General features: G+C 36.2%; 1 protein-coding gene across 3 annotated transcripts in view; it reads left to right on the plus strand.

Moving 5' to 3' along the window:
• Positions 1-15628, plus strand: part of LOC149792511 (uncharacterized) — a 35819-nt gene that overhangs the window by 207 nt on the left and 19984 nt on the right. The window contains exons 1-4 of one of the 3 annotated variants that reach the window (XM_089971122.1): positions 49-256; positions 1065-1224; positions 2199-2373; positions 6957-7069. In XM_089971122.1, coding sequence (XP_089827248.1) covers positions 1073-1224; positions 2199-2373; positions 6957-7069 — 440 coding nt within the window. In that variant the 5' untranslated portion in view covers positions 49-256; positions 1065-1072. Of the gene's footprint in view, positions 1-48; positions 257-461; positions 714-1064; positions 1225-2198; positions 2374-6956; positions 7070-15628 lie in introns of those variants that run through there. The other 2 variants (XM_089971121.1, XM_089971120.1) reach the window with 2 other exon arrangements.

Genomic DNA, 15628 nt, shown 5'->3' on the forward strand with positions numbered 1-15628 from the left:
CTCGTGCCTTGTTGAGCACCGGTGTAAGCGACTAAAGGATACATATAAATTTTATCCCACAATGTTTAATAAAACGAGAGAAGTTTCTTAAGTGCATATTGTATAGATATGATTAACTCTTATATAATCATTAAGTGTTATCTCCGTGTGTTTAGAATGGGATATCATTTCATACAATGCTTGAAGCGAACAAGAATGGAGAGTTGTGTTTTGATTGGTTATTGATCGTTTTACTTGTCAGACGAACATTTCAGAGGTAAAATTCATATTGCCGAAATACATATATTTTTACTTGAAAATGTTTATGTTCTTTTATCGTAAATAAACTGGCGAGAGGGTCTGCATAGCGTACCATTGTATATTTACCTTAAATGTTGACAAAACTTTACCAGAATATTTGACCTACTTTATTTACTGGGTCAGAGGTCATGCGCGTACATATTTGAATTGATTAGGTCAGCCATATGTAAAGGAATTTCGGGCAGACCTATTCAAAAATCTATGATGTGTATTTTACCAGAGATGTTTTTGCATAAAATATTCATTGTATTACATAAGTGTTGTATGATTGTCGAACTTTTATGTTTAAACGTGTATAAAGTCAGATGTAGAAAAAAGCGTAGTTTTCAAGTTTCTCTTTCATTTTCCCCCAGAAAGATGAGTACATATACTCAATATATGCACGTCAGTGGGATCAGTAGAATCAGTAAAATGTAAGCACAAGTATGAACCTACAATTTTATTTATGAGCATAATTTTAGTAATTATTCATTTGCTAACTTTTATCTCCAAAGCTTTTGATGTCAATACACAACTGAGAGAAATCCAGTGATGCTCTGCAAAGATCAGACCCCCCAAAAATGTTGCCACATTGAAGTCATCCCACACCTACTCAACACAAAGATAATATTCCTGCTTTTAATAACTTACCTAACATACTTCTTCTGTCCCTTGCCCAAACAAGTTTGTGACAAAGTTTATTTCTCTCCAAAAAAAATGATTTAATGTAGCAGAGCTTTCAATCGTTTTGGAAAGGTAATACTTTTATAAATTTTGTTTTTCAGCTAGCAGAATGAGTGAAAGTGGAGGAGGAGGGGGAGGCAGCTCCCGTTTTGCCCCATCAACAGGCATGACAGCCCAAGAGCTGTGTGAAAATGACGACTTGGCCACATTTCTTACGCTGGATCCATACCTAGGATTTGTTACTCACAAAATGAATACAAGGTCTCTTCCTTAAAAAAATAAATGTTGATTGCTAAATTATAATATATACAGCCATGTACAAAGTGTATTGACGATTTGCCACAAATAGTTGAGACTCATTTAAACCCCACAACACTTTATACTTACAGCTGGAGTCTGGTCCAAGCTATACTATTTTGTGGTGTATTAGACCGGTTGTTTTATGACCCATGAAGTTACCACTTGAATCTATGTTATTAGGTAACATGTATTGACTGAGTAGATGCCACTCATTGGAGTTGAGTGTAATTTGCGCCCAGTTAATGTAGTGCAGCCAGAACTATATTATTACACTGTCATAATCACTGCCATCTCACCTCTGTCTGCGGCGGTTCGAGTCTAAGATTCAGCCAATGTGGGCATGTGAGAAAGCCTGCCAGTAGCTTCTCGTGGGTCGGTGGTTCTTTCCGGGGTTTTCCGGGTTCTTCCTCCACCATTAATACTGGCCGCCATGTATAGCCTATCGTGCTGAAAAATGGCGTTAAACCCCACAACAACAACAACACTGTCATAATCAACATGCTTCAAAACAGTGTTCAACAGGATTAATGCAAACTCTGTTGTGGATTCATTTGGTCATATTGCCTTTTACTTATATTTTCAACATTTTCAGCAGATCTGGAAAGTAATACAGGCTACATGCCTGAAATTGCTGTCCATAAGTCAGTTTGTTATACCGATAGCTGGATTTGTCCATAAGTTAGTTCGTTATACTGATTATTAGATTTGTCCATAAGTCTTTTGTACATTTTGCACAGGACACATGATACAAAAATAAAAACTGAGATGATTGTTATATCTTTGTGATGAAGGAAACAATCATATGGATGGTTATTGATTGGTACTTTTAGGTATAAGTTACCTCCCTTTATCCACCATCTCACATACACATGTACTCACTGGTTTAGCTTATAAAATTCAGTCGAAGTTAATGTTTCTCAAAATTCATATTACAGTTACTGTCCAGCCAAAGGAAAACAGCAAGCTGAACTAAAGGCAGTTATGGAGAGGTTTAAAGTTCATCAGAACTATGAGAAGACGTACAAGGAATTGGTTGCTGCGGGTGGTGACAGGTCAAAAGCTTTCTTTGCCAACAAGACCAAAGAACAACATAGAATATTTAAAGACCACGTAAGAAGATAGAGAAAATGCAGAACTTTTCTATCTCATTGCTACATTTATTCAACAAAATTAAATTAAATTGTGATCAGTTTCCACAGGGTCCAACAGATCTTATGCCTGAAGTTAGAGCCTAAGGGCTACCAGAATAATATTTCTGGATTTTTGTGTATTCCTCTTGGCTTTCACATACAATGCAACCCCAGTGTAATGCACCCCGCTATAACTTGAATTTGGGTATGAAAAAATATTTTTTTCAAAGTACTTGAAATAGTGTATAAAAAATGTATTATCATTATGGGTAAGAGATTGTGTATGAATTCAAATTTAATATGATTGTGGCATGGTTTCTGAATTTTAAATACATATATGTGTATTTTTCTCGGATCGAGAAAATATATATTTTTTTAAGTATGAAAGATAGTGTGTAAAACGCTTATTATCATTTTGGGGAAGAGTTCACGTATAAATTTTAATATAATATGATCGTGGCGTAGCTTCTAAAATTTAACAATTTCACCAGGTTCTTGAAGTGTTATGCCAAAATAAACATTATCGGAAATATTACTTTTTACTGGTCCATGGGTAAAGCCAGTAAGTCGTCTTTGTGATTGTCTTCAATTAATTCTGTATACAATCGTTGCTCAAACAATATCAAACATGTGTTTCTTCTTTAACTGCATACACAACCAAGCAGCAGACAATGCAGTGGCTGATAAAAGATTCTCACAGTTTAATAAACATCAAAAAACAAAAGCCACCAACATGTTTGCTGGGCTTGGCATTGTTATTAGACGCAATCAGTAAATAATGTCCGCTTTATTAGCTGGAAATTGAAAGGGTATGAAATTGTACATGCATTCAGCTTTTAATTTTTTTTATATAAAAGTGACTTGTGACCATTGCAGGCCTACTGCACTTAGTTCTCGGGGTTTTTCATGGGTATGGGGTTTGCTTTTGAACTCGTTATTAATTTCCTATTTTTTTATAAAAATAGTTTACCATTATGGAAAAGCAAGTTCACGAACGCAAGTCATTCTCTGCACTCTGTGCAATGATTAGTATAGTAGTTTTCACACGTTTCTTTCGATATTCACAAAATCTGAAGTTAAATTATATGCACACTGAAAGCGTGTGTTGATTGTTAATTATGCTTGCTGTAGTCGTTAAAACGAATAGGCATACAAGTGTTAATTATTGGAAATTTGCAATGGATAAATGTACATTAAAATGCCTATGAGAAAATTTTAGCAGTACAAAATTTGTACAGACACTGTTCATAGACCCTGGAACGTAATGAACCGTACACATGCTTCGTCTTTCTTAGCCTAATTTTGCTGTTCATTATTCCCATTGAAATCAGACACATAATGATGTGTGACAAAATTATTGAATAGTTTAAATATGTATGTAATTTTTGCAATGGAATTACATATTATGGATTAATTGCAAGCCCCGATGGTACGATATCAGACGGCAAGTAAATGGTGTTGATACTCTGTTCATGCTGTATATTAGATGTTGAATTCAGACACAATGATCTGGGAAATTTTTGTTTGAATATTGTAAATCTGTGTGCAGTTTTTCAATGGAATTACATGCATTATGGATGAACTGCATGCCACAATGACACGATAGTAAACAATGTTGATACTCTATTTATCATATACATTAGACATGAATACATGTATATGTGCCAATGAGTAGTTCTCTGAATAAAGTAAAATACTGTAAAACCCAGTATTAACGCGACCCCTATATTAATGCGATCCAATGTTTTGGACCCCAGTTATCGCATTATAGCGGGGTTCCACTGTACTATGAGTTGTCATATACTATCTAGATTTGCTTAAAAAAAGGCCAGTCTAACTGCATACAACATACACCTTGATCTGCCATCACATATTGCGTAAACTGATTGGAATCCGTGTTGTTTGTTTTACTGGCTACTCCTAACAAACTGCATAGTCCCAGATCTACTGGTGCTTTACATGATAGGTCTGTGCAGCTTGTAGTAGGACTTTAACTGTAAGAGAGTATATATGTTAATTTTGACAAACGTGCCTGCAAGAATATTTTATGAAGGAAATCATGGTTAATGACACATTAGAAGGTAATAGTTTCATATATAAGTACCTTGTTTGTCTACTGTGGGTTAATGAATTTAAGTATGCATGGAATGTTGTCTGATTTTGACATTTTGTTAGACCCCATTGCAACATTTACATCACAAATTTAAGGAGCTAAAAAAACCAGTGGTCATATTATCCATAGTTTTTGTTATTGATGTTGAAGTATTCATTGGTATATCAGATGTTGCTTGTTGCTGTTCTTCACTTTTGTGTGAAAATAATGCAGCACATTCAGCTGTAAACAGTGCTGTTGTTGGTGGTTCCATGTTGTCCATGCATCTATCATGGGCATCACCTATGTATGGAAAGGATACTGTAAGTATTGATTTCCACACAGCAAAGCAAACCTATTTGCACACATGCAGTGCTCATGCATGATATTGGTTAGAATGAATGCAAACTGCATGGGACATTAAGGTGGACATTGTTCATTTGTACTCGTGTCTCTCCTGAATCATCACGGGTACTAACACATCTGTTTTCCCCATTAATTTTACATGCAGTACTCAGATACTATGCTGGAACATCATGGGTACTAACACATCTGTTTTCCCCATTAATTTTACATGCAGTACTCAGATACTATGCTGGAACATTATGGGTACTAACACATCTGTTTTCCCCATTTACTCAGATACTATGCTGGAACATCATGGGTACTAACACATCTGTTTTCCCCATTAATTTTACATGCAGTACTCAAATACTATGCTGAACTTTGCAAACAAATTTATATTTATGCTTCATTTAAAAAAAAAATATCAATACTTGTTCTAATATGTTCTTTCCATGCCAGATGTCAGTATATATAAATTAGATGATATTTTGGTGTATTGAAAAGCTAGTTCTAAATAATTAATGAGTTTCATTAGTAAGTTTTGATGACTGCTAAGCAAAGAACAGAAGTTATATTTCAGGGAATATGTTATTGAAAAGTTACAGATATCAAATTTGTATGATTCAATAGTTTGAACAAAGAGAATTTTTTTTATTGATCTGACATCCGCAAAATGATTCCAGCATTTTAGACACCACAAAACAGAATTATAGCGACATCAGGAAAATAGTAAATGCAGATATAAAACAGATTAATTAGAAAGACCATGTGGAGACAGTTGTTTGTGCCATCATAGATAGCACACTGTTGTGTGTATGATTTTGCAATTTGTGTGTCAAATGTTGCACATAAACAAAACGAAGAAATTGTATGTTAACAAGAAGCACCAACCAATCTCTGTATTCATATTTTGATGCATGCGATTTCAGTCTGACTTTGCTTGCAGCTTTTTGTTGGAGAGAGATTTAAAATAGCATCTATTTAATTGGTTTGAGCATGTATGCATTTGCAGGAGAGAGATGCCATGTGCTTGATAAGGGAAAATCAGCAGGTTGTTTCAAGATATTCTAGTGTTACCAGACAGATTTTGGCACATGATATATTCTTTTATTCATGCTTAAAGAACACAACCCACATTTAGAGGAAATAATTCAGAGTGTTTCCAATGAATAATCCATGATACTTGGTTTTTAAGAATATATGTCTGGGCATTTTCTTGACTCAAAAAGTTTATATGAAAATTATAAAGAAAATATTCAGTTGTGTCTATGTATGACTATTGAAAACAGGTCTCTTCCTTTTTTCCAAATAAGTTTTTATTAGGAAAAAAAAATTAGAAAGCAGCATTTCTGTCAGACATGTACTTTTATTTGTTTTCAGACTAGTAGTTTTCATAATTGTAATAGTCTAATCTCGGTATGATGTGAAATATTTTTGTGTGAAGGACTAGTGAAGATTCAGCATGACGAGTGAATTTCTGAATCTACTAGTCCTTTTGGCTACAAATAAATTTATATTAAAGTCTAGGCCTGCCATACACATATGGTTGTCTAAAAATGAAGCATTGTATCAGCAAGTACATATTGTGATCTGTGTTGGTAACATTTTTTTTAAATCGGGGTACACTAGCACAGTTTTTCCATAAACACTTTTGGGTCTTTTTTTATTTATTACCTCTTCAGAGGACACATATTATGGTATATTTTTAATTGATATGGAGACAACTCAGCATCTTAAAACTTCAGAAATCCAAGAGATATTTGGTATTATTGTCGGACTGGAGAGGAAATTTGAGGACCTCTCCCCCACCACCTATCACCTGTGTAAAATAGGTTTTGCAGAATGGCATTTATTCTAGAGCTAGTTCCTGCCCTAACTTTGTATATGTCTTACACTTAGGTTAATAAAGCAGCCTTTAGAAATTGGGGTCTAGTGGTCATGATAAATGTAATATGAAAAAATTGGTTTCAGCAGAGTAACTTTAGTTAAAGACTACATACCTTGAGCAAAGGTCATTGAGACTCGCTGGTTAATAATTTACTAAGTCAAAATGCCTTACATGTTCGTAGACGGATCACTAGAAACCACAGGTGGGCATATAATGTGCTGTACACTTGCTTATGTAGGTTTTCCGGTACCTGAAGATGTTTGACAAGAGGGCCGGTTTTGAAGTACTGCCTTGTTATAGATACTCCATGGAAGGCCAAGTAGGAGGGAAGATCTGTGCAACCAGACAGTGGTGAGAAACAATGTTCCTTAATATTTTACCTGTATAATTTAGTAGATAGTGATATACCCAGTATACAATGGTTATCTTCCCTTTCAAACCGCAACAATGAAGTTATTAACATTCTCGTCATTCAGCATGTAAGTCAGATTACTTCAACTCCTCAATATTGAAAGAAACCAAGGTAATTGTAGTGATACATTCCTAATTGGTAGATGTTTGATGATGAACATCAGGTTAGATGTACAAATCACTGATCCTCATAAAGTAATTGGCATTGAAAATAATATTAAATGACATTCCAACCATCAGTAAAATACCTAACTTTTATTTTGTTTAATTTTATTCTTGCAATCTTTGAATGAAAGAAATGAAATAAATCATTGTATTTCAACTGGATTGGTTATTGCTTACATGTTACATCCCACTATCCACATGCCATTCTGCCATTTCGCTGTGTTTTGTGTGTGAGGCGGAGCACACCTCTTCAAACTGAGACACAGTCATAGTAATTATGAGCGTCATTTGTCACATGTATCGCAAAGTGCAAGCACCTTGCCTCACTGATTTGATTCCAGTGACCTCTTTTGTTCAACATGAACCCAAAATGCAAGCCAACTACATGGACTAAATGTGGTGCTCAACCAAAGAAGCAGTGATCTGTACTAACTCTGGAGGAAAAAGTGGTTGTTCTGAACTTTTGAAAGAAGGAATATTGGTCGCAAATGTGGCACACAAATTTGGCTGCAATGAATGAAGCATCTGCGCCTACAGATATTGAACGAAGGAAATTCGACAATCCATTACATCGAGTGCTCCCATAACTGCCAAAGTGATGAGCTATGTGTGTGATAAAACTCTCCTTAAAATTGAAAAAGCATTAAACTTATGGCTCGAGGATATGAACTCGAAGTACATGCCTGTTGATGGCACTGTGTTGCGAGAAAAAGCTCTTAGCCTTTACACTCAGTTAAAGCTTCCTGCAGAAGAGGGAGAGGCTTCTGGTTCTAAGGAAAATGAATACATTCGTATCACAGGGTATATACAAAAACATGTAGATTACTCTTTTGTTGATTTAAGGGAAGTTTAAGATTAATTCTGAATTTATGTGTTTTGGGGTTTATGTGTCCATCTTTGGAACATAACCCTCACATAAGATGAGATACTACTATATAAAATAACAGGCTTACCGGCAGTTCATAATGGCATGTTTACGTCCGGTATCTTTTTCCAGCATGTGACACAAAAGACTGATGACATTCCGATAATGTTAAGATTATGAGTTATAATTTTGTAACTTCATTCACAGAGACAGTATAATTTTCAGGCAAGGCAATGTTTGGTGGAATTTTGTGTTCCTGTATTGCAGTGTTGTGCCTTGACTGTCGGACAAGGCTGGGTGTAGTTTTCATTTGAGTGTACTTGAAGCAGGACAAGACCACTCATTGACTAATATTGAGTGATGACTATACGATGCTCTTAGCAGGTCTCACACCACTCATTGACTAATATTGTGTGATGACTATACGATGCTCTTAGCAGGTCTCACACCACTCATTGACTAATATTGAGTGATGACTATACGATGCTCTTAGCAGGTCTCACACCACTCATTGACTAATATTGAGTGATGACTAGACGATGCTCTTAGCAGGTCTCACACCACTCATTGACTAATATTGAGTGATGACTAGACGATGCTCTTAGCAGGTCTCACACCACTCATTGACTAATATTGAGTGATGACTACGATGCTCTTAGCAGGTCTCACACCACTCATTGACTAATATTGTGAGATGACTATACGATGCTCTTAGCAGGTCTCACACCATTTGTTATTGTAAGTATATGTTTCTGGAGGTCTTGGACCACTCGTTGATAAGTATTGCATCCTTGAAGAGCAGGATAACGACATCAGATTCTTGATGGGCTTATTCAGTTTAATCCTCCACACGGTTTAATCCTCCACACGGTTTAATTCTCCACACGGTAACCCTTTTATGAGCTACCACTTTGCCTCTCTCAATGTAGAGATTAAATGAGGCTGACATTATGTGATACTCAAGCAACGTCGTTAATATACCTTCAAATGTGCTCTCAGATGGCACTTAAAAGTAGGCAGCCTCCGAGAAATAGACATTAAAACTATCCAAGGCTCTCCATTTCGTACAACCATGGGGTAATATTTGCTTCATTATTGAGTTCTAATGGTGAAAGTTGTATTAACTAATCAATATGCTTAAGAACCATGAAACATGACTCACGCTGGCCTGCAGGAGATCACTTATACATCTGGGTGGTACATTATGTCAATTGGCCTGAGTAAGTACAGTTTCTAGGTGATTGATATGAAAGAACTGGTAATGCCATGATTTGTATTTTAACAATACCCGGAAAGATCCAATAGGACTTCATTTATGGTCAGTACGTTACCTATAATCTGTTTGTGGGATGGTGACATTTAAGATCACCAATGCCTCCTTTGGTATTCAACTCCCAATGAAACTTACATCTTTGTTTGGTCTCCAAAAAAATGTATTCATGACTTATATACATTGGCTATGACCTACAGGCATTTTTAGATATCCCACGACTCTTGTGTACATCACAAGCAGATTAGCACAGAGAGTAATCCAGACTTGCCAACCATTACAGTTTAGCCTGAAGTCTCATGAAAATAACCCTTAAAATATAGCCTTAAGGAGTAAAAGTAAAAACTACAGAAAGATGATTGTTGCAGCAAAGTATGGATAATTGTCTCCCTTGTTTGATTAGTGCAATTAGTTAGGCAGCCTTACTAACGTTATCGTCAACGATTCAAACTGAACGTAATTTTTCATGAACAGCATCTACATGATCAAACTGTTGATTATAGATATTTTTTTTAAATGGTGTCCAGCCAGCAATATATGTTGAGGATGAAAGGGAAAATTAACTTAAATAACAACTGTTAATAATCAGTACAGAAGAATAAAAAGCAGTATACAGATTCTTCTGAATAAAAGTAGGAAGGGCAACAATGACTTTTATTGGATATAACATTTTGATTTGAGTAGGTCGTGTGGTGGGAGATGTGATTAAATCAAGTTGAGAGATAGCGACAAGTAATTGAGTTGCTTTGGGGCGTGAAACTGAAGTTTATGAAACTGTACTAGAGGTAGATAAGTGTATTTTACTGACTTTTGGGTTGAACATGTTTGCCATAGCTGCATCAATTTTGAATACCAAACTTTTTAAACACATTTTCCAACTTTACAATAGAAGTATATGATATTTTGTTACAATGTACTGAAAACTGGTAAAACTTGTGGACAAAATCAACTGCCTTTCTGAGACAGACTTGTTAGGTTGGCAGGTCTGGGTTATCTGGTGGATGGATACCTAAGGACTCTTTTAAAAATGATCATGGTATGAGATGTAAAAAATATTTATGACACTATAGTCTGAAACTGAATAACAGATAAGTGCAAAAACCATGAAGTTCAGTAAAATTCAGCATCTTAATTTTTTCCAAGAATATTAAGCGAACATTTAAAAAGAATTTAAAATACTGTGAATTAAATCCCAAATATCCTAAATGTTCTTTCAAAAGTCCAAAAGTATAGAGTATTCTGAATGAATTACAGTGGTGTTCTGGGTGAATTGCAGTCTTAAATGTTCAGATGTACCAATAGCCTGGAATAGTGCTGATGTGCTAACAGTCTTGATGTATCAGTGATTTAATCCAAAATGTCACTAAATGAATTCACAGTAATCCCAAAAGTAGTGACTTAGCCTGAAAGTATTATTGAGCGCTTTGTAATTCCAGTGAATAATTTAAATTAAAAAAATCCTCACAAATTGAAACTGAACACAGCTAAGAGACTGATTCCACTTCAGGTGTTAAGATAGGAATGAGTCATTCTAATATAAATAGCCCTAATATAAAACCCTAAGACACAATTAGAGGACCAGGATGAGGGTAAGCTTAATGGAAATTTCCATCAAATTGTAAACAAAATTTGTTTCTAGAATTTCCAGAGGTCAGAATCAAGTGAGTATCTAGAACTCAAAACAAAGTAAACATGTTTACCCAATATGACATTAGGCATTTAGGTCCAAACTCTTACCTTTATTTATGGACCAAGGTCAATCACACAATACAAATTAAATATACATAACGGTATGCTTAGTCATGGACCCTCTCTTACTGACAGCACTGCTGGTGTAATTTATGCAATGATGAACTCCAGGAGTTAAACATATGTATTATAATGCACAACACAACCCAAATTATCTGTTGAATTGCCCAGTCATGCTTGAAATAGAGGAAAAGAAACCTTGATCAAAATGTTGCTTGCCAGGCACGGTTGCTTCAGAGATAAGGAAACATTGAAAACCTTTACGCCATTTACAGGGACCGTTACTGAAGATTTATTGATGGGTGGATTTAAATCATAACTTAGGATCCCCTGTTGATGTAATCACCATGGTCTATGAAAGTGCAGTCTTAGATGTAATCACTATGATCCATGATAGTGCAGTCTTAGATGTAATCACCATGATCTATGATAGTGCAGTCTTAGATGTAATCACCATGGTCTATGATAGTGCAGTCTTAGATGTAATCACCATGGTCTATGATAGTGCAGTCTTTGATGTAATCACCATGGTCTGTGATAGTGCTGTCTTAAATGTAATCACCATGATCCATGATAGTGCAGTCTTAGATGTAATCACCATGATTTATGATAGTGTAGTCTTAGATGTAATTGCCATGGTCTATGATAGTGCAGTCTTTGATGTAATCACCATGATCTATGATAGTGCAGTCTTAGATGTAATCACCATGGTCTATGATAGTGCAGTCTTTGATGTAATCACCATGGTCTATGATAGTGCAGTCTTAGATGTAATCACCATGATCCATGATAGTGTAGTCTTGATGTAATCACCATGATCTATGATAGTGCAGTCTTAGATGTAATCACCATGGTCTATGATAGTACAGTCTTAGATGTAATCACCATGGTCTATGATAGTGCAGTTTTTGATGTAATCACCATGGTCTATGATAGTGCAGTCTTAGATGTAATCACCATGATCTATGATAGTGCAGTCTTTGATGTAATCACCATGCAGGGCCTCCCATGGAAATATTTTTCTTTGCACCATGAAATTAAACCAAATTTAAAAATTTGGAGCAACGTTTCAGCCATAGGAACCAATTTATGCCATGATGCAGGGATTTAAATATATGTGTAATATTATATTGGTCCTATTTGTAATCTATATAAATATGATAAAACAGTATTTATGTTTATATTACATTTCAAAGCACAAGATTAATTATTAATAAATATAACAATACCATTATATACATGTGAAGTTCAATGTATAGCATATGAAAAGCAAGAATGAATAAGAATATTCCTTTATAACCGATAATACAAAATACTGCTTAGTCTTTATGAACAATGTCACTGACACTTCATCAATACCTGCCACATTTTTTCCCCCAGACCAGCCCTTAAATGCCTTCCTGAAATCAAAATTCTCAGCACTGGGCCAATCAATAGAAATTCTCATTAAATTTGTCAGAGTAGATATACCCATAGAATTTTGTTAGTTTGTTTTGATGACAGATTCTAGCAACTGAACCCCCTCTCACAGTGTGCAGTAGAAATAGGGGCAACAAGTAACCGGATAGCTGCCTCAGATGCAGCTGAATATCAGTCTTTGTTTTCAGAGCTAGATTAGCCATATTATTTGTGCTTGATACAGACTTGTTTTACGAAGTACATTTTTAAGTTTTCATTGATATAAGCGACTCTGGCCCTTTACAGTCAATGACTGGCATCCTTGTAGTGGCATCTTGTTTTACTCAGTTAAGTTCAGACCACAGAAACATGTAATCTAAGTAATAATCCCTAAGACACCAAGGAGTCCCAAGTGTGTCTCACACTCAAGTTTGCAGTGAACATAAATTAACAGCATGTGCAAATGGCATGAAATCTTTTTGGCGACATGTTCAACAATAGAATATATCCCCTGGTCATTCCTTTTTTCCTACTAATCACTTTTAATTGCTTCTCAAAACCGAACGACAGCTGGCATTTAGCTACAATGATGTTCAAATAATATCTTATCATCTACCAACATGATCCACTGACTGCCGTAGATAGTGAAAACAGGTATTAAGTGGCTTGAGTTGCAGATATCATTGAAAAATTTAAAATTTACTTTATAAACATTTCTCGCCAGCAACTTTAGCCAGTCAGTAACAAAATAGCACCACTTTCAAGATTCTTTCTCATTGGTGCCAAATGCGAAGCCTAGCGGAGGCCCTGCCATGGTCTGTACTAGTGAGGTCTCAGCTGTAATCACCATGGTCTATGTTAATGTGGTCTCAGCTGTAATCACCATGGTCTGTGTTAATGCAGTATCAGCTGTAATCACCATGGTCTGTGTTAGTGCGGTCTCAGCTGTAATCATGGTCTGTGTTAGTGAGGTATCAGCTGTAATCATTGTGGTCTGTGTTAGTTTGGTCTTGGCTGTAATCACCATGGTCTGTTTTTGTGTGGTCTCAGCTGTAATCAGCATGTCCTATGTTAATGCGGTCTCAGCTTTAATCGCCATGGTCTGTGTTAGTGCTGTCTTATATGTAATCACCATGGTCTGTTTTAGTGTGGTCTCAGCTGTAATCATCATGGTCTATGTTAGTGTGGTCTTGGCTGTAATCACCATGGTCTATGTTAGTGCAGTCTTGGGTGTAATCACCATGGTCTACTTTAGTGTGATCTTTGCTGTAATCACCATGGTCTATGTTAGTGTGGTCTTGGCTGTAATCACCATGGTATGTTAGTACAGTCTAGGCTGTACTTATTATGGTCTGTATTAGCGCAGTCTTGGCTGTAATTGCCATGGTCTGTGTTGGTGCTGTCTTGGCTGTAATCACCATGGTGTTTGTTAGTGCAGTCTTGGCTGTAATCACCATGGTTTATGTTAGTGCAGTCTTGGCTGTACTCATCATGGTTTATGTTAGTGCAGTCTTGGCTGTAATCACCATGGTTTATGTTAGTGCAGTCTTGGCTGTAATCACCATGGTCTGTGTTATTGCAATCTTGGCTGTAATCACCATGGCCTTTGTTAGTGTGATCTTGGCTGTAATCACCATGGACTATGTTAGTGTGATCTTGGCTGTAATCACCATGGTCTATGTTAGTGCAGTTATGGCTATAATTACCATGGTCTATGTTATTACAGTCTAGGCTGTACTTATCATGGTATGTGTTAGTGCAGTCTCAACTGTAATCTCCATGGTCTGTGTTAGTGCAGTCTGTGTTAGTGCAGTCTTAGCTGTAATCACTATGGTCTGTGTTAGTGCTGTCTTGGCTGTAATCACCATGGTCTTTGTTAGTGGAGTTTTGGCTGTATACACCATGGTCTTTGTTAGTGCAGTCTTGGCTGTAAACACCATGGTCTATGTTAGTGCTGTCTTGGCTATAATCACCATGGTCCATTTTAGTGCAATCTTGGCTGTAATCACCATGGTCTGTTTTAGTGTGATCTTGGCTTTAATCACTATCGTGTTTGTTAGTGAGGTCTTGGCTTTAATCACAGTGGTCTATGTTAATGTGGTCTTGGCTGTAATCACCATGGTCCATTTTAGTGCGATCTTGGCTGTAATCACCATGGTTTATGTTAGTACAGTCTAGGCTGTACTCACCATGGTCTGTGTTAGTGCAATCTCAGATATAATCACAGTGTTTCCCTTTATGCACATTTGTGCATCAGGTATGCATGCTGGAAAAAATTGAGGCATACATTTTGTTGCTGTGCGTTTTTTTTTACTCAAAGGATTTGCATAATGCGATCAGGATTTATTTAATACGCAATGCACTGGATGAAGGATGGCATTGTGTATACTTCAAACATAGGCATTGACTGGTTGCCCCGCTTTGTTTGCTCCCTGCATTGCGCTTCTCTATTCATAGAGCAGAGGGCAACACAGGGAACATATGAAACAATGAACCAGACTAGCATTGGCAATGTTATGACAGAGTAGCTTCCCCATATCTCATGAGCTCTCACGTGATTTCCATTGTGCTTAGCAAGATATCATCTCGATATTGAACCTCGATGCTTGTTCCACTAGAAAGTGATCTCCAGATTAAAACGTCGTGCACTAAAAGTCATTAGCGAAGAAAGTGAAAGAAGCAGAACACAAAAGAATAACTGTGGATCTAACTTTAATGAAAAATGGAGAAAATAATTCCCTTGACTGGAATATGGCACATCCATTAGGATTACTGGTGTGACTTCTGATTGCAAAGACTGCAAAAGTGAATAATCCTTTTGTGACATGGTTTAAGAATTTTTAAAAACCTGCCCTCGTTTGCCACAGGATATCTGGAGAACACATTATAACTAAAGACATTCTTTCACAACAAAGAAATCAGTAAACTTGCAGAGACAAATGCATTATTTGGATTACAAAGTCAGCGGGTCATTGCAGATTTTGTTGGTTTTTAACTTTGCTGCAATAAAAGAAAGATCTTATGGTTCCAATGTAACTTACTAGAAAGAAGA

The sequence above is a fragment of the Sinohyriopsis cumingii genome, chromosome 9 (assembly GCF_028554795.1).
Source record: "Sinohyriopsis cumingii isolate HCF-2022 chromosome 9, ASM2855479v2, whole genome shotgun sequence".
In the NCBI taxonomy this organism is placed as follows: Eukaryota; Metazoa; Mollusca; class Bivalvia; order Unionida; family Unionidae; genus Sinohyriopsis; species Sinohyriopsis cumingii.